Below are 18,956 nucleotides of genomic sequence, written 5' to 3' on the forward strand. Positions count from 1 at the left end.
TCACGGCACCAATGCAAATGGTCCTACTCGTACTGCTCAGAGCGGGATTTGAACCAGGGTCCACCAACATGGGAGGCAGGCAGTCTTAACAAGGACGAGCACAGCCTCCGGTGCAAGAGTTTAACTCCAACTGTAATCAGACACTTCTGAACCACCTAATTAGGGTGCTCGGATTACTTGTAAACAATAGCCAATCGGTTTGGCTAGCCTTGCTCTAGCATCAACCACTAGTGTGCCACTTAAAGCCAGGGAAGTGAAGTTTACCTGCACAGCTCTTACTAGCTTAAGTTAAACAGTTAAACCAAAATCCCTTTTCAAGGCAAGTCATTTCACTGTATGGACATCTTGGGAATAAACTATTTTCAGTCATACAAGTACAGCCACTGTCGAACAGAATGGGGAAATATCGAGATTTTAAACGTTTTGCCCAACCCTCTAAGTACAATTACAAGAGAAAACTTGGACAGTTTATGCTAATGCCAGCTTTAGTGCAGTTGATAAGACACGTGTTAATTGTGAAATGTTAATACAATGCAACTATCAATATAATTGTACATGGTTTGTGTAAAAAAAACAAAAAAAAAAAACAAGTAGCAAATGTTCCACCCATCTCACGTTGTTGATGACAAGGAAATAACACTCAAACACAAATCCATCTGTCATATGGTAGAAGCCCCTAAATTAGGCAGATATTGACCTGAACAAGTTCTATAACATTCTCACACCATAAAAAATTTAAGTAATGTGAATATAAATACAACCAAGACTATTTGTTGGGACACCTTTTGATTACCAACGTAAAATTTGGATCTTGAAACTAAACCAGGTCCGTTAAGTTTGGCAATGCGAGTTTCTGTTAAAGTTTAATCATCTCAGCGCTAATGTTTGGTTTACAGTAAACTACAACTTAGCAACTCTCTCCTGAGAGCTTAATATTTCAAGCTATCCAAGGAATTGTGAGTGAATAAACCGCCCACTCTGTGACGGACTGGCGTGTGCCGAGGGACATTCAGACACACAATACCAGAACCATGAGTCTAATCACTTTCTCATGCAACACACCCAAACACACACACAGTCTGTGTATGCATTTGTGACGTCATTTTAAATCAATAAGACCCTCTGGAGAAGATTAAGTCAGTGCTGTTCTCCATCCAAACCCAAGGCTTTAGCGTTAACACTACACATTGACAGCATTTTTCCATGTTTACTCTAACAACATGTGCGTTTCCAGGAACTACACGCATGCTGTGGTTAAATCATCCAATGTTCAATGAAATAAAAGTACTGTGGACATGTTTCAAGCCAAAGAACACCATAGCTCGGTTTCTAAACCTAGCGCCTCGCAATCTGCTGTCTATGTAACATTTTAAGGTCACATTAGCAAACATTCTGTGAAATTTCATGAGAACAATATGAAGTCACTTTCAAACCAAGCAGCTTTCTGTTGGTCGCATAACTAACTTCATGAGTGAAATCTGTCTGGAAATTTTTCACCCTCACAGGAAACTGTAGATTGTGCAGATTCCTATTGAAATAACTGGAGAAGTTAAAAAAAAATACAAAAATCACCTAGCAACAACAACTGTACACCTGAAGCAAGCATACTAACTCACATGAAACGGATCTGAAACCCTTTAAATACACGCCACACAAATAGCGGTCCCATGTGAATAACACAAGTCTAACACTTAGTCAATCCCAACAGAGTTGAAAGAACTGTTAAAAGTTAGCATCTTGCCAACAATGCCATACTGTAACATATTTAAAAGTGAATAGCACAGATGTATAAGACAATATAGGCTATTTTAATGACAAAACATTTGAACCAACCAGCCTAAGATGATTTACTGGTCTATGTTGTTCTCCAAGCTCAGGCTGGTCTGGAAGATAATCTCAAACCAATCAGCTTAAGCGTTTTTTTCTAGAACTCTTTTTTTCAGCAGAACATGATCAGTATTTAATGAAATAAGTACATCTATAACATTTATCATAATTTTTCTGTTGTAAAACAAACTTACATAACAATATAGCACATTAGCTACTGTAGACCTTATGCGCCAGAGAAACAAGTGCGCAGCCATCTTTAGGATATGGTCTTTGAACTTTCGTTTTTTGCGGTAGCTCATTATATTTCTACGGCATCGCTGTCGAAGAGTAACTCGCTAGTGAAGAGGACTTATTAATGGTAGAGGTAGAGCTGTAGCGGTGCGTCGATGACATCGACGCGTCGACGCCAAAATTACGTCGACGTCATATTTTTTGCGTCGACGCTTCTTTATTTATTATCTTTTTTTTTTTTTTGCACCATTCCCGGAGGTACAGCTCGCCACACACACACCGCCCGCCGTGTTATTCTGCCATGTTTTCTCCCTTTCTTTCCAAACCGCGACAAACGCCAGTCTCCTTTCTCTGCAGAATGCCACAAATCCGCTCAACCAATCACAGCGCACAATTCCACGCATTGTAAACAGTAACGGTGGCGCTCTGACACCCGGCATCCTAGTTTTCCTTATCTACTTTGCACTTTTTGATCAACAAACAAACAAAAAAAATAATACATTGATGAACCTGTGGTGGATTCTGCCGTAGGGAAGAAACGTAAGCCATCGAAATCTAATCACTTACGTGAGGAGATTAAGAAGATGAGGCACGCGGGAGGAAGAGAAATGCCGACTGTTGCTTGTTCTCACACGACAGCGTCAAACTTCTGTCGAATGCTGACACGTTAACCCCAGGGGATCTTTTAAAAAACTTTCAATTCTTGTACTCAAAGTCAACGAAAACCGAGCAGGACCAAGCCATTTTACAGCTGATCGCCGTCAAAAAAGAAGGTCGCCGTCGTTCAGAAGGTATTTCTAGCGATGGCTGATTGAATGTAGCCTATGTTTAGTCCAGATTAGACCGAGTTCAGAGGCTGTCATATGTGGATCAACTTACTTTGTTGTGTATTTTCAACAGTTTCAATGTGAAAAATAACTTTTATATTGATTCAATGGATTAATTGCATGAAAAAAAAAAGGATTTATCACATTTATACTATATTATTCAGAAGTAAACATTGTAGCTGACAGTGTGTTTATGTCAGAATGTTTATTTTTTAAACCACAACCTTCTAAGTGCTTCTTTTACCAATCTATTTAACATATCTTTTGCATTTCTCATCCAAACAACGTCAAACTTGGCACTGCACTTACTCGTGCCCAGACAGCTGTCGAGTTTGAAATCCATCGGAGTAACGGCTCGACAGAGATATGCGAATAACAGACAGGATAAATAATTCCAATTAGTCGTTAGATTAGTCGACTAATCGATAAAATAATCGCCCGACTAATCGTTTAATTAATAATCGTTTACCCCAGCCCTAGGTAGAGGTAACGAAGGTTATCACGAGCATTGTAATGTTTGAGGCGGATGTCATAACAAATGTCAGCAGACCGGGAAGATTTTAAAACGGGCAGATCATTCATAAATACGTAAGATCGCAGTGGAAATACAAGCCAGAAGACAAGACAACGAGCGCAGCGCTGAAAAGGGGCGGGGCTACATAAGGTCTATAGAGGGGTGCAGGTATGACATCACTTTGTAGGCCAAAACGTGGAAGCGAGTTATGATAGCGCTTCCGGTTCCATCGTCTCAAAGTCAATGTGTGTTTTTTTACAGTTAAATGGGGTTTTGGTTAAATGGCTGAAGTAAGGTCTGCGGTGAACAGAAGCTCAAGACACTTACATGTTTTATTCTACGACATAAAATACACCAGGATTACCACACTCATGATTTTCTGAAGCCGTTACGTGTCTTGAAAAAGGCGGATGCTAACAAGTGGCTAAATGGGACTACAGAGACCGTCGAGGAGATTAAACGGCATCACGCCGAACAGTAAACTCAGTCCGCTTTTACAGGCTGTAAAAGCGGACTGAGTTTACTGTTCGGCGTGATGTGACATTATGCTTATAATTGTGCTCTTATAAACTATTCTTACTCAAACGCTCTGGGAAAAATGTTTTTAGGTAAAAACTGAAAGAGTTGTGGGAAGCTTAGTGACGGTGACGTTGAAGTCATGTGACCATGGTGTAGTTCGTTTATAGCCTTTGGCTTTTTACCTCTGGCGACTGCATTTAGGCTTCAAAATTCATTAAAGTTGTGTTCATCTGTGATGAAATGTGCAAGAGTCATAAACTTTTGCTGATCACAGAGCTTGTTTTTTACTTTAATCCAAAAGCCTATGGAAAAATCCTATTGGGATTCTCGAGGGAGCCAGTGCGATGCGAACTGCCGGTTGTCCTACAAAATGACGTCATACCCGCACCACACTACTACTAGGAATAATGTCCATTATTTCACTTTTTTTTTTAAATAGAAGGCTGTGCACTATGTGTGTTGTCCTGAGCAAGTTGAACACATCCAAGCACACTTGAGCAGTGCTGACATCTGATGAGCTGAAGTAATGTCACCCGTCAGAAAGTTCTAGGGTAACCGGCTCAGTCCTCAGCTGTTGCATCTCCTCAGCTAAGTGCTAAGAGCTTCGGAGGTGCGTGCCAACGGTGAGAAGCGTTTATTAAAAGAGGGAAGGGAGGTCTAAAACACACATGCTTTTGCACTCAAGATGTAGCTTTCATCTCCAAAGCACTAAGGTCAGAACCTCCTTCAAGTCCTCAATACATCAACGCATCGCTCCCGCTGTGAGAGCCAGACATGAGAAATACGACAAGCTCACACCCTGTTATTTGGGGGTGTGCTGGTGTGTGTCTACAGACTGATTTCCTGCAGGGTAATTGACAGGTGCGGAGCGCAGTACGACAGTGGAGGCGGCAGCTGAGGTCTATGAAGCTTAAGGGACGAGAAGGGCAACGAGACGAGGAAAGACGCTCTGCTGTTTGTTTTGAAACACGAGGAGAGTGCAGGGGCTTTCATAGAACTTCCACTGGCATTTATCACACGTACCAATGCTATGAAAATCCAACCATATTAGAACAAGAACTTTATCCCACGCTGCAATATTATGGCTTTATATGTGCGCAAGTTTCACCTTTAGAGTGAAACTAAGCCGTAATGGCATTTCTCTTGGACTCTGGGCCAGTAATGCTAACTAGAGTCGTGTTACACTGAGTAAACATTGTTCTAAGTTAGGCAAGGATTTCTGAGGGACGACTTTAGGGACACAGAGACAAACGCACTGGACAAATGTCCACTTTTGTGTTGCCATCCTACCAATATTCTTGCTCCAAAACTGTTGAAAACTGGGAGATATTTTGGAATAGTTCACCCAAAAATTGAAATTTAGAAAACTTGTATTGTGTTTTAATGGTGATGAGGAGTTGTTTTTGTCGTTCCACATTACTACTTTCACATTATATGGAAAGGAGCAGCGTGAACATTCTTCAAAATGTCTGATATGGCGTTCCACAGTAAAAAAAATAAAATAAATACAGCATACAGAATTTGGAAGACCTGTGAAAGGTTTTTTTTTTTTTTTACTTTTTCTCCTACCTCATTATTTCCATCACAAAAGTTGATGTGAGTGAATGCCAAGATTTGTCAGTTTAGAAAGCAAATCAAAAGTTTTTTTCATTTTTTTTCCCTATGTTCCTTTAGGGGCTCCTTAGGAATGACACAATACATAAATAATACATACAATTATTTTTTCCTTTAAATACAGCCCAAAAGCACAAGTCTCAGACAGAAAGCAAGCATTTTAAAGAGTAAAGATCATGTAGTCTAATTGGTTTGATACATATTTGGTTGCTAAATCGTGGTTTAACTGAACCTGTAATACTGTTATTCAACTACGGCAGCAACATTGTAAAGGCCAGTTCTTAGTGTTTACGGTGTCATTAGGAAGTGAGCGTTCACATATGCACACACTTACCTCCAGACGTCTGGCCTGTGCTAAAAAGAGGAGCAGGCGGCTGCAGTGTGTTTGTGTTGGACACTGGAGGTCGCAGGTCAGTGTGTGTGCCGGTCTTTCGCTGCAACAATAACACCAATATTCACACATTAAGGAATGTCTAGCTTTTATCAGATGTGCAATCACACACACACACACACACACACACACACACAACAGATGCTGCATACAGATGATAACTGACTGGCTACTGCACACTAGACAGTGTTCGGACAGCGTGACAGATTTAAAAAAAAGTAATCAAACAACAAAGCTCAAAAACTTAAAGCTTCCTATGCAAGCAGCATTTTAAGGCATCATGGGTAACTCCAGAATCCTGACCTGAAGCCTGAACTCAGTTTCGCCGCCTCCTAATATACTTCGTTTTAGCAGCATAGCATGTACAATATCTTTCACAAAGGAGGCAATCCAAGAAATACAAGGCGGCGAACGAGAGTAATGTTGATTATAAATAAGAATATTTCATTCAATACTGAAAAATCGAACTAAAAATATATTATTTCACCAAATAATTGTGTGTGTTGTATAATTTTAGAGTATCAAGCTATTAGCTTAGCGACATGCTAATATTAAACTGCTGGAATGCATTGAGTCGAGTCTCTTGTGTGAAGCATTGTGTGTAAATGCCTAAAGCGTTTTAAATCACTCACTTATGAGGTGTCATAGCAGTTGGGATGTTGCCTTATAAGCCTATGTAAGATTTAGGCAGTGAGGTTTTGGAACAAGCCTAATAATCAATATTTCTCACCTGAGGTAGGACACTGTTGGAAGACTTGGCTGAGATGTCCACATCTGGAGATAAAGACATCAAGTTATGTCAACGATAAAATAAACAACAAAAGATAACAATACTGTACATTTGGGATATATTGATTGACTTCACTTTTAAGACATTCCCTATTCATTTGAAACGGTGTTATTTTAGCATTAGTAGCTTATTTTCAGTTTTCATTTTTATTTGAGTTTAAGTTGTAATAATTTTGTTGCGCTTTTGTATTATATATATATAAAATTTGGACTCTAAAATTGCTATAAAATCAAAGCCATATGTCTAACCAGGTTGTGTTCGATATTTGAAGTTGATGTCACAAAAGTTTTGGTTCTTAAGAAGAAATTTTGTTTAGGCGCTAAACCAAAAATAGCCACTGAGTGTAAATTTTATTTTTTTTAATGCATTCCTCTTTCAGAAATGAATACATTTCTGTCATAATATCAGTTTTATCACGAAACAGTCACCAAATATGGTCTCAGACCTTTCCGACGATAAGCGTTTTGTCAAATTTGAAAAAGATTTGATTCTAAAATAGTGCAGTAAATGTTGTAATATGACACACGACAGCGCCCACTAGGGGGGAGGAGCCGGCTTAAAGGTTTAACATAACATCTACATGTTAACGCAATGTCCGATTTTAAAACAGTTTTCACAGGGTTAATTTTGAGAGTTTACGTTTTCAAATGATGCCCAATTTATAATGATTACTAAAACATGATGGGGAAAAAAGGCAGTAAAAAAGAGGACACTTACAGTTAACAGGTTAATTCGGTTTAATTTTAGTTTTAGTCATTTTAGTACTTCAACTTGTTTTCATTAAGTTTGTAAGCCAACATTTCTCATTTAAGTTTTTTCATTTAATATTTTGTTTTAGTTCAGTTTCATTTCAATTAACAAAAAAATATTTGTAATAGTCTTAGTTTACAATAACAAAAACGTTTTGAAATCACTTTTTGATTCTTTCAAAGAACGACTAGATGTGACATCTGATCTTATAGCAGAGCATAATGTAGTAGTTCATGTTTTCAGTGACACTATCATATATTTATGAGGGGCATATGCAAATTGGCTCATGTTTAATAAACAAAGTGGTGGGGTAAATCTACAAAGCTCGTGTGAGGTCTCAGAACCACATCGAAGACGAAGACGACCCAAAAGTCATGTAGGAAATGTGTAAGAGTGTCCGTACCTCTCTTGTTTTGTGTGTTGTTGGGGATTTTGGTCTGTGCGGTGACTAGCAGTTCATATGTGTGGTCCTCCTCTTCCACGGGCTCGATGCGTTCATCCACACTGCTGTTAGTGTGAACCGCCTGCAGAGAGAGAGAGAGAGAGAGAGAGAGAGAGAGAGAGAGAGAGAGAGAGAGAGACTCAGTTCATGCAGAAAACACTGGCATAAAATGCAAATGGCTTATTTCACAGTCCGTATTACTTTATGAGCGGCAGCACTTTGGAAAAAAGATGACCTTTCTAATAACAGCAGGTAACAGAGTCAAGTCTGAATGTCTGTCATTTATATGGCACAGTCCAGTGAGTGATCGTTTTTGCTGACACTGCATGAACAAGCGTTGGAAAGCCTGGCCTACTACTTCAGTTCAGAGTGTTTGACAAAACTGAGTGAAGTGTTGCAAAGCTTTGAATCTCTGTATCCAGCTCTAGTCTAGTGTGTTCGTGTTGGTCATGGGCTCCTGAGTCTTTCAGACAGAGGGTTTTGCTGTGTGTTGCAGAGAGCCACAGCGTTAATATTCATGAGGATGCTGTTTGATTTGGGTAGACGTGCGGAAACAGCAGTCAGCGAGTGGAAAGACGGATTCAACAGCCTCTCCGCCACAATGTGCATTGTTCTGCTCTCCACCCTGAGCACTGCTGCCAGTGATTCATGTACAGATTAAATATAGATAATAAAAGTACAAACAAAAAAAAGGTTCTTTTTTTTAAAAACACGCTATCGCAGCTGGGGGCACCATGTAAATATCATGCCAATCATTCACTATATGTCCATGGTATTATTATTAATTATTCTATGTTGATTAGCCATTGAAAACCTACTATGTTTTTGTTGCAGTTTGTGGCAATTTGTTTTTTGTAGATATATCCATACATTCATTACAGAGAGCAACAGTCAAGTAAAAACGTCCATAGGGAAAATGATATTGATTTTGAAAGGTAGTTTATAAACCTTTAAAAGACTGCCTCACTGTGAAATACAAGTTTGTTAATCCATGGCCCACATTATTTCAGCTTATTATCGTGTTTAACAGCAGAATTCATGGTAAAAACTACATTACCCATGATGCTGTACAGCAAATTCCACCAATCAGAGGAACAAGAGTTGAAACCAGCAAAAAGCACTAAAAGAGTAGTTCAGCTCCGCTCTCTTTATGCTCTCAAAATACTGAAATGTTTGTATATATAAGCTTATTTTGCAATAAACTTAAAAACGTATTCCTTTTATAGATATAATCAACATTAGTAAATAAGTAAATTAATATTGCTCCTTCGTTTTTAATTTTGATTATTCGATTATTATCTTGTACCTTTGTCTTTTTGTCTGATTTTCCAAAACCTTTTATGCTTCAAATCAAGGTTTGTAGTGTTATAGAGTAGTGATTCCCCTAGTAGCTGAAATAACTCTTGAACAAAGACTATTTTACAATCCTTATGAGAAAACCGAAAGGAAAAAATACGACCGGAACCATCGCAACTGAAAAAGGGGGCGGCCACTAATGCACTCGATTAATTAATTTTACTATGGTGAATAAGCGAAGGGAAATGGCTGCTTCATGACCAATCTGAAAGTTTTGTGCGTCTGCCACTAGAAGGCAAATTGCGACAATTGCATGTGAACGAGAAATGTTGATCATAAATGAGTACTTTTAATTACAACACCAGAAAATAATTCACCCAATGTTTTGTTTATAGAGTATAAAGCTATTAGCTTAGCAACATGCTAATATCAAACTCTACAGGAATGCATTTTGAGTCATGGTCATAGCTAAATACCACAGTGACACATCCACAGCACTTCTTTTGTGAGAGAAAATGAAACAAATAAGAGATTTTAAATGAAGTAAACAGAGAGGTGAACATTCCTGAAGACATCTATTGACAAGTAAAAGTACAAATATAGACTACACTACTGAACGACGGAGGCAGATACTGGAAACACCAGGGTCAATCGCATCCGCCACATGGAATCACTGGGCTGTTCTTCCAGAGGGATTCCAGACTTTATTTGATTTAATGTGAAATGTGAACCAAACACTGGCAGTCTGAACAGAGACTTTACCTCAGAGCTGAGCTCCTCTTCCAGTGTAGACTGATTCTGTGGAGGATGACGCTCTTTCTGTCAGAAACATTCAACTCATTTACTATCAAACAGGGTGAAACCTTTTTCTTTTTTTTAAAGAAAGACATGAAGATATTTAGGTTACACTTCATTTTAAGGTGTCTGTGTTATAGTGTAATTATGCATTTAAGTACTGTGTAATAATAGTTAACTACATTTACTTTCTATAGAGTTGTATTTAGGGTTAGTTACATGTAATTATGCAGAATTTATAGTCATTACTACAGTAACTACATGTAACATGTGTAACAAGGACACTGTAAAATAAAGTGTTACCAAAGTTCAAAGTGAACACCATGATGGACCTGTAATTAAAAGTCTCCATCTAGTGGAAGAAACTACTACACCAAATCTTCAGCTTTCACAGAAGGCTACTGAAAATAAAGTAATTGAAAAGAATAACCGACCAATAAAACTGTGCGCACTGTTTCACATTGCATCATCATTTTATTTATTGCTTAAAAGGCAAAAACTATTTGATAAAATATACTAAAGTTCAATAAATATCTTGAACGTATAATTAAATATTAACATAATAATCATAATTCTTCTGCCAAGTAATATAAATTCATTAAATGAATGTTTACGCTTTTAATTCATATATAATGTGTGGCCACAAGTGCATTTATTAGCATTTAAAGGGATACTTCACCGATTAGCATTAATCTTTGTATCAGTAGAAACCCGGTGGTATTCTCGAATGGCCGTGCTCCCCCTCCCTCATGTCCCCCTGAGACGAGAGATTTCTGTATTGTGTGTCTGGAAAAAACCCTCAGATGATGCAAAAATCTTCATTTTGCGTCATCAGAGGCTTTTTTGTCCAGAGGCGAGAGACTCCAGCCAGTAGGAGGAGCTCGTTCCGCATGTTTTAACCCGCCCATAGGGGGATCTCACGATAAAACGGCGTCTTTTCGGTTTCGAGTCAGCCAGTGGCCTAGTTGTATCATTTCTTCCGATACTGGCCTCTGTAACTGGTAGGCGTGGCTTGGGAGTGGCCTCAGTGCAGCGATGAAAGTGCATTCTGGGAGTTGTTGTCTTTCATCCACATGAGCCAAAAATACATTTTCTGGCTTTTCTCAGTCTAGAAGGCACCAACTTCTAAAATAATTTCACATTTCTACTACATAAATTACCCAATTTAAATACACATTCATCTTTCCAGCGGTGAAACATCCCTTTAATGAAGACTTTGGGACGAGGCTCATCCAATCAGATTCTAGAGTCAAAACTACGATTTTATAAATATCAATTACATTTCCTCATCGGAATTGCCTCCTTGGCTAGCATATTTCTTACATACAGAATTGAGAGTACAATTTCATATACACTGCTGGACAAAAAAACCTAGGCAAAAGCTTAAGAGTCTATGACTGGATCATTATTTCAGTGATTATTATGTTTCTATCATGTTATACGTTCGGGAACAGTTCTTCTAACCCTAATTGATGGAGTGTGTAGCTTTTCATTTCTTGATCAACCATGTAGGAAGACACATCATGGCCATATTCCAGGATGACGACGATGTCAAGATTCATCAGGCTCAAATTGTGAAAGAATGGTCGGGAGGAGCATGAAGAATCATTTTTCAAACATGAATTTAAACCTCTGAGTCCAGACCTTAAATTCATTGATGCACATCTTGATAAAAAGTAACATCACAACATTTATTTCCATAAAGAGGTGCATACATTTTTGGTCAAGATCTTGAATTGACAATGCAAGAGTCCAGCACTCTGTAAAGTCTCCTCCAGCACATCCCAAAGACTTTCAATTAATTTAAGGTGTCAATTAATGTGTTAAATGATTCTACATACTCCCTCCCAACTATTCTTTCACAGTCTGAGACTGAAGAATCTTGACCTTGTCATCCTGGAATATGGCCATGATGTGTCTTCCTACATGGTTGTTTAAGAAAGTAAAAGCTACACACTCCATCAACTAGGGTTAGAAGAACTGTTGCCAAACATGTAACATGATAGAAACATAATAATCACTGCAATAATGATCTAATCATGGACTCTTAAGTATTTACATATTTATATCCAAACAGTAACTTTTTTTTTTTGCCAGGCAGTGGATATAGAAATGAAACGAACGAAATGAAATTGGTTGATTTCAACCAACAAGGATTTCAAAGACAGAAATATCCGTATATCGAATCCTCACCTTCCCGGCTTCACTGTCGGGCCGCCCGGAGTCTCTGTCCGAGGACTTTCCGCTGGCCAGGCTGTCGAGAGAGTGACACGAGGACGCCTCAAACAAGGCTTCATACGGACTCTCTTCCACGGGGGTCGGAGACAAACCGGATATGAGCTCACTGACCTGCTGCTCCACTTCTCCTGTGAAAACACACATTTACACATTACAACATCTGTACAGCAAAGGATACAATGAGCATCAGCATCATTTGTATTTGGAGAGGGAGACAAACAAGTATTGCTGAGAGAGAGGAATCAGGATCTGCCACTGGCCGGACTCATACTCCAATACGGCATTCATTTTCACTCATTCATTTATTAATGTTCATCTCCAGATAATACAAATGACCAAATGCAAGGAAATGTACCAAACAAAATTTAAAACAAGACTATTTTCGGGATGGAATAATGGTGTAATTAAAAATAAATAATAATAATAATAATAAAAAAAGTAAATAATTAAAACACAGTCTGCATTGATAAAACATTTCAAAAAGTAGTATTGGTGCGTTCACGTCTTGTCGTAATCGCTAAACGACGACCTGGGACGTCCTAGACAGAGCCGTTCACTCCCTTGAAATCGGTGGTAAAACAATTCACAGCAAAATAAATCTGTGTAATTTAGCCCCTGTTTACACCTGGTGTTTTAATCCGTCTCTTTTGCCCACTTTCAGCCACTTCTGTCCTGATTTCTTCGAGGGGAGGGTCTATGGGCGAGGAAATGTATGGGCTTTTTCAAATCTTTCAATCTAATGGTTGAAATAAGCTTGCGCAGATTACATATGAACACGACCGGAGACGATGGAAAAACACACGGAGAACAGCAGCTTAAGTTTCTGCTCTGACAGACTCGAGACCAGCTGAACACTGAGTGTGTGTTAGAAATCAGGAATGGTGAGAGAACATTGTGCTTGGTACATTTTTCATCTTCAAACTAAACTTGGGTCTTCAGCCGCCAGTTTAAATCCTGTCTGGCTAGAGCTCTTCCCATAATGTTACTCATTAGGTCAGTAAGTGAAGAATAGACGGTCTTTTGTGGCTGTTTGAACACATTCGACCACATGAGCGTTTACACTACGAAAGCAATCCGGTCGAATGTGTTTTCAACTACCTCTGGAAGTGATAGAAAGTGGACAAGCTCAAAACATCTTAGACCCGTTTACTCCTGTATTTAGCGTCATCCACTTCATCCGATCGACCGAAACGCATTTTAATACCAGGTGCAAACAAGGTCTAAATACAATTTCACCCAAAAAACCTAGAGCACATGACAGCTGAAGTTTTGCTCTGACCTTTTCTCTTGGGGCTCAGGCTCTCTTGAGGTGGAGGCACTGGTGGAGGAGGGAGGCCCGTGTCTGACGGACGCCCGCTCATGTGAGCTGCAGAGACACAAGACAAGCGTGAAACCGAGGACCGGAGGAGGAACCGGCTCAGTGGTGTGTGTGTGAGATATGCTCCAGACGTACCTTGTATGAGGGAGGCGATCTGTCGGCTCTTTTGAGAGGGCATGTCTCTAACAGTGTCCAGCGCTGTTAGATTCTTACTGTCCACGATATTCACATCAATACCTGAAGAACATTCAGACAGAGCGTCCTGGGGACATTTCCGGCAGTCAAAGGACTGGTAATTTCTGAGTTTGCCTTTGTTTTTACCTGCGTTGAGTAGTTTTTGCACTACTTCCGTCTTTCCGAATAGAGCTGCTTCGTGAAGGGCGCTGCCTTTCTCTGTCTGTGAACGAACACAATGACACTTAAATAACACGATAGCAAAGTAGTGGAGGTTAAACGCTCTTGTACATTGTGTTTCGGGTCAGTTGACGGCAATAACCGAGTCCGATGTGACATATCAGAACCCAGCGGAGAGCAGAGAGACTCGATTTCGCACTGCACTGGCTTTCTCAGTATGTTATCAGACAAAGCAGACTGTGTGAATGTGGGCCACTGCTCTGAGTGAGAGGCAGATGGCAGGTTGTTACTGTTAAGTGTGTGAGCAGGTTTCTCAGGTACGGACGGTGTTCTGGCAAGGTGTTAAAGAGCTGTTAGCTCAGATCACCGTGAGGTAAAACCACCTGTCATGACTGTTAAAAAGCCCCGCCAACACACACCTGCACTGATATGCACTTGGACACAAGTCAACATGAAACAGCATTTGTGGTGTTTTTAATGTGCTTTAAGACAAACCATGTGCAGATTCATAAGTCGACATCATTGCTGAGTATTTTCTCCTTAAAACTGCAGTGAACCAAAGACAGTCTCAAAAACACGCTTTGAAATCGCTGGTGTTTCTGACGTCACAAACTAGCTTGTAACCAATCAGATCAACGTGTGATCGTCAACGAGTGGATCTATGAGCGGCTGAGAGTGAGTGGAGGTGGGGATCATTTGCATATTCATAGAACCACGTATAATAAATTAGGGTGTGGAGTTACATTCAAGCTATTTTAAGGCATGAAGAATGTTTTTTCAACGAAACAACTCTTAAATGTGTAATTTTGGTGATCAAAGATGGGTTTTAAGGGATACAATGCTTTAATACTTTAAATGCGAATGCATAACAGGAGAATTTAAAGGGTTAGTTCACCCAAAAATACAAATTCTGTCATCATTTGCTCATCCTCATGTCATTCCAAATCCATTTTTTGTTCATCTTTGGAACACTGAGAGATGATTGTTAAACGGCTCAATCATGCTTGCTTGATGCGCGTGAACCAATGAGATTCATTCTTGCGTGTTTCGCAGTACTTTTGAGCTTCCTTAACGCCAATGAGGTTCGTTCTCACACGTTAAACAAGCTTCCAATTACCACATTTCACGTTCGCTGATCAATGTTTATATGTGAATAAAAGCCTAAATTAAATCCATCACATCCAATTCAATCAGTCAATCACATCACTTCAGAATACTTGGATTGAACTGCTCGATTCATATGGATTTATTTTACAAACTCTTAATGAAAGTTTTGAAATGTCAGAGTTTTTGGTTAATAGACTGTCAACAGAGGGACGGAAATCTCTCAAGATTTCATTCAAATATCTTCATTAGTGTTTTGCAGGTGAATTAAGGTTGTACACGTTTGGAAAGACATGAAGGTGAGTAGCTGATGCAAGATTTTAGGTTCAATGCTTCATCATGGCACTCCTGCGTGATATTGGGCCCAGACGTCCTCACCTGGTAGTTGATGTCGACGCCGGCGGTCAGCAGCACCTCCACCACGGGCAGGTGTCCGTTGCGCGAGGCCAGGTGGAGAGGCGTGTGCTTCTTGGTGTTGGAGCTGAGCAGGTTGGGATGAGCGCTGAGCAGAAGTTTGACCACCTCCAGCCTGCCGTAGAGCGCCGCCAGGTCCAGCGGCGTCTCAAACTTGTTGTTGCGCATGGTGGGGTCGGTCAGCTCCTCCAGCAGCAGCTGCACCACCCGCGTGTGCCCGTACTGAGCCGCGCAGTGCAGAGGCGTCTCGTTGTCGTTGTTCTGCGGAGAAGAGGACGGAGAGATGTCGTTACTTCAGTGCTTGGGCCTGAAAAGTGTGAGAAATAAACCATTTTCAAGCGAATCCAGGCAGTTGTAGCCTTCGCTGAAGACACTTTAGAAGTGGTAAAGCTATGTGAGCATAGCTTCGCATTGGCAATAAAGCCTGCTTTTAGGAGAACGACACAAAAAACAAGATCAGTCGAAACAGAGCAGGATTGTGGAAGATTCGGAACTTTCTAGACAAAACATCAGACTGAATTGATGTAAAATACACAAATCACAACAGTCTTACACTGTTATTCAGCCGGAGAAAGACAGAGAGAGCAGAAGAGGACATGCAAGCTTGACCGCATGCAGACAACTCGTCTCACACACACTCAAAGTCTCAATTTCAGCACTAGAAGCGTTAAAAACATATTTTTGTGAAATTTCATGGCGTGTAAAGTGTCTTTGTGTTATCTTTAAAATCAATGACACTTGATTCGATATGTTGTATCTAATGTATTGATATTCAAACATTACGTCTGGCTTAAGTGTTTTTGGGACTATATGTGCACGACTTTACCGTCACTTTTGATCATTGGTCAATATCTTAGACATTGGCAAACTATCACTCTTGGTATTTGCAATATTATACTTAAATTAGACATAATTAGACAAAATGGCTCATAGTTTGAAATGTGCAGCGTGATTGTAGCAAATCATTCAACTTCACAATGACTGATGTACTGAAACCTGACCACCAGAGGGTGCTGCTATATTTGCTTTGTTTGCTGACTGAATAAAGTCAAATCTTGAGTGTAATAATAACTATGGAATTAAACACAAAATACCCTAGAGCTCAAAAACTGCTAGTGAGAATCTGACTGAGCCCTTCATCATCAGACTCGGGTTCCTCCAGAGCTGTGCAGAGAACTCTGTGTGTGTGTGTGTGTGTGTGTGTGTGTGTGTGTGTGTGTGTGTGTGTCTCTGAGGCTTGTGAAACTCTCCGGGCAGCTGGCAGCAGCAGACACAAGCCACACACACTCCACCACTCTGAGTGACTGTGTGTGTGTGTGTGTGTGTGTGTGTGTGTGTGTGTGTGAGAGCAGAGCCGGAGTCAATGAATATGTGCTGGTTTGATGACCACACCCCACAACTACATCATCACAGTGGGTAAAGCCTCCTGTGCGCACACACACACATCATTATTATGAATCTTATAACAACAACAAACTATTATTAAGATGATTAATAAAATAGTTATTGCATTTTTATTCTTTATTATTACCATTTTTATTAAGATAATGACATGAATATTAATAAAACTATTTTTGGTTCATAATTATTACCATCATATTCATTATTATTATTATTGTATTACCATTTATAATTTAATTATTAATATTATGATGATGATGATTAAATGATCAAATTATCATGATTATTACTACTATATGTTAACAATAATAAAAATTCTACTGTACAAATGTATTTATCATTATTACCATCACCATTAATAATAACTATTATATATAGTTATTTTTATATATATATATATATATAGAGAGAGAGAGAGAGAGAGAGAGAGAGAGAGAGAGAGAGAGAGAGAGAGAGAACAAAACTACACCTGTCGTTTCCCTCCACAGACGGGAAAACAAACACAGCAAACCCTTTATTCTTCAAACTGAAAAAAGGAAAACCACAACACACACACACACACACACACAGCAGAATCAGATCCCTTAATATCAGCTCTCACATCTTTCGAGTGACAGTGAGCGCAGAGATCCCAGATATCCGTGAGGAAACAGCTGGACTGAACTCCTTCATGAGCTTCATCACTCTCTCATCAAACACTTGTCTCTCTCTCTCTCTCTCTCTCTCTCTCTCTCTCTCTCGTGAGGAACCGGACACCACAGAGGCTCAGAGTCTTTCCACAAACACAACAGATTCATTTTCATGTTGCTTCCGGTCCAGCGCTGACCGACCGACTGACTGTCAGGAGAAGTGCGCTTTCGCTGTGTTTTTAAAATAGAAAGTGCTGATTTCTCTGTGACATTTCAAAACAACACGCGTGTTGAACAGAAACCCCACACTGAGTGTGTGTTTGACCTGTGTGACGGAGCATTTCAGCGCGCACACAAGCACACACATAACTCTCATAAACACACTTTACTGCACCTTCAGCATCAGTACTACGTCATCATCATTACTAGTATAATTAAAACGATTTAGTTTTTTAAAATACAGCTATAAAATAAAATATTAGTATTACATGAAAAACTTGCAAAACTTAATAAAATTATAAAAAAATTATAACTCGTGCCTTGCCAACTAACTGAAATAAAGAACGTTTACTTATTAAAATAAGTTAAACAAAAATAAAACTAAATAACAATATAAAAAAAAAAAATGGAAATGACAAAAGCACATAAACCGTCTAGAGCAAACTAGGGGTGTGATAATACATCGATGCGGATCCATACTTTGATCAAATGACTATGATGATTCGCTGCAACAAGAACAGTGAACGGTACATTTGCTCGTCTTCAGAACACAAATGAAGATCTTTTTAATGAAATCTGAGTCTTCTGTCCCTCCACTGACAGGCTACGCAACTACCGCTTCAAGCCCCAGAGACACAGCAAAGACATCATTACAGTAATCATGTGACTCCAGTGGTTTAACCTCAGTCAGGCAAGTGCTTTGTTTGCACACAAAAAAATTAATTTACCACTTTATTAACAACATATTAATCTTCAGCGTCTGTGTTCTGAAGATGAACGAAGGTCTTGCGGGTTTGGAACGACATGAGGATGTGTGAGCGCTGATGTTTGTGTGAACTAAGAGTCTGAAGTCTCACAGCGATGGCCTTTCCTGAGCTCTGGACGAAACATGACGAAACGAGCTTATCTTTCTGTTCACACTCGCTCTCTCTGGGTTTAATAAGCCCGATGACTCCTGCCATCCCTCATCCGATCACATGACTCCATATGTGAACGCATGTGGCCTTCCTGAGGGAGCAAACCAAAGGAGCGCATTAACACAAGTTTCACATGTGCGTTGCGTGACTGCATGGAGTCCCGTGTTGAGATGTGAACGCAGCCGGACGTGTCGGCCTATGCTGGGATTATTCCAGAAGGGTTATGATATGCATGTCGGGTCAGCGCACATGCGCGCGGATCAGGATAATCAGAGCTGAAAGCTGACCTACCACGTGATGTCATGATGATTACATCATCAGCATATAACCGGTGAGGAGCGGGAGGAGTGATTACATCATCAG

General features: G+C 39.7%; 1 protein-coding gene across 13 annotated transcripts in view; it reads right to left on the reverse strand.

Annotated features, from left to right (window-relative positions):
• The window catches only part of LOC311302107 (ankyrin repeat and SAM domain-containing protein 1A), a 132,084-nt gene that overhangs the window by 58,486 nt on the left and 54,642 nt on the right, over positions 1-18,956 (reverse strand). For 8 of the 13 annotated variants that reach the window (XM_084427726.1, XM_084427724.1, XM_084427722.1 and 5 more), the window contains 9 exons: positions 15,392-15,688; positions 13,877-13,952; positions 13,691-13,792; positions 13,517-13,603; positions 12,193-12,365; positions 9,967-10,023; positions 7,870-7,990; positions 6,657-6,700; positions 5,870-5,969 (listed from right to left, as the gene is read on the reverse strand). In XM_084427726.1, the coding sequence (XP_084283852.1) occupies positions 5,870-5,969; positions 6,657-6,700; positions 7,870-7,990; positions 9,967-10,023; positions 12,193-12,365; positions 13,517-13,603; positions 13,691-13,792; positions 13,877-13,952; positions 15,392-15,688 (1,057 nt within the window). The remainder of the gene's footprint in view (positions 1-5,869; positions 5,970-6,656; positions 6,701-7,869; positions 7,991-9,966; positions 10,024-12,192; positions 12,366-13,516; positions 13,604-13,690; positions 13,793-13,876; positions 13,953-15,391; positions 15,689-18,956) is intronic. The other 5 variants (XM_084427725.1, XM_084427717.1, XM_084427718.1 and 2 more) reach the window with 1 other exon arrangement.

Source organism: Rutilus rutilus, assembly GCF_951802725.1.
Source record: "Rutilus rutilus genome assembly, chromosome: 13".
NCBI classification, from domain to species: Eukaryota; Metazoa; Chordata; class Actinopteri; order Cypriniformes; family Leuciscidae; genus Rutilus; species Rutilus rutilus.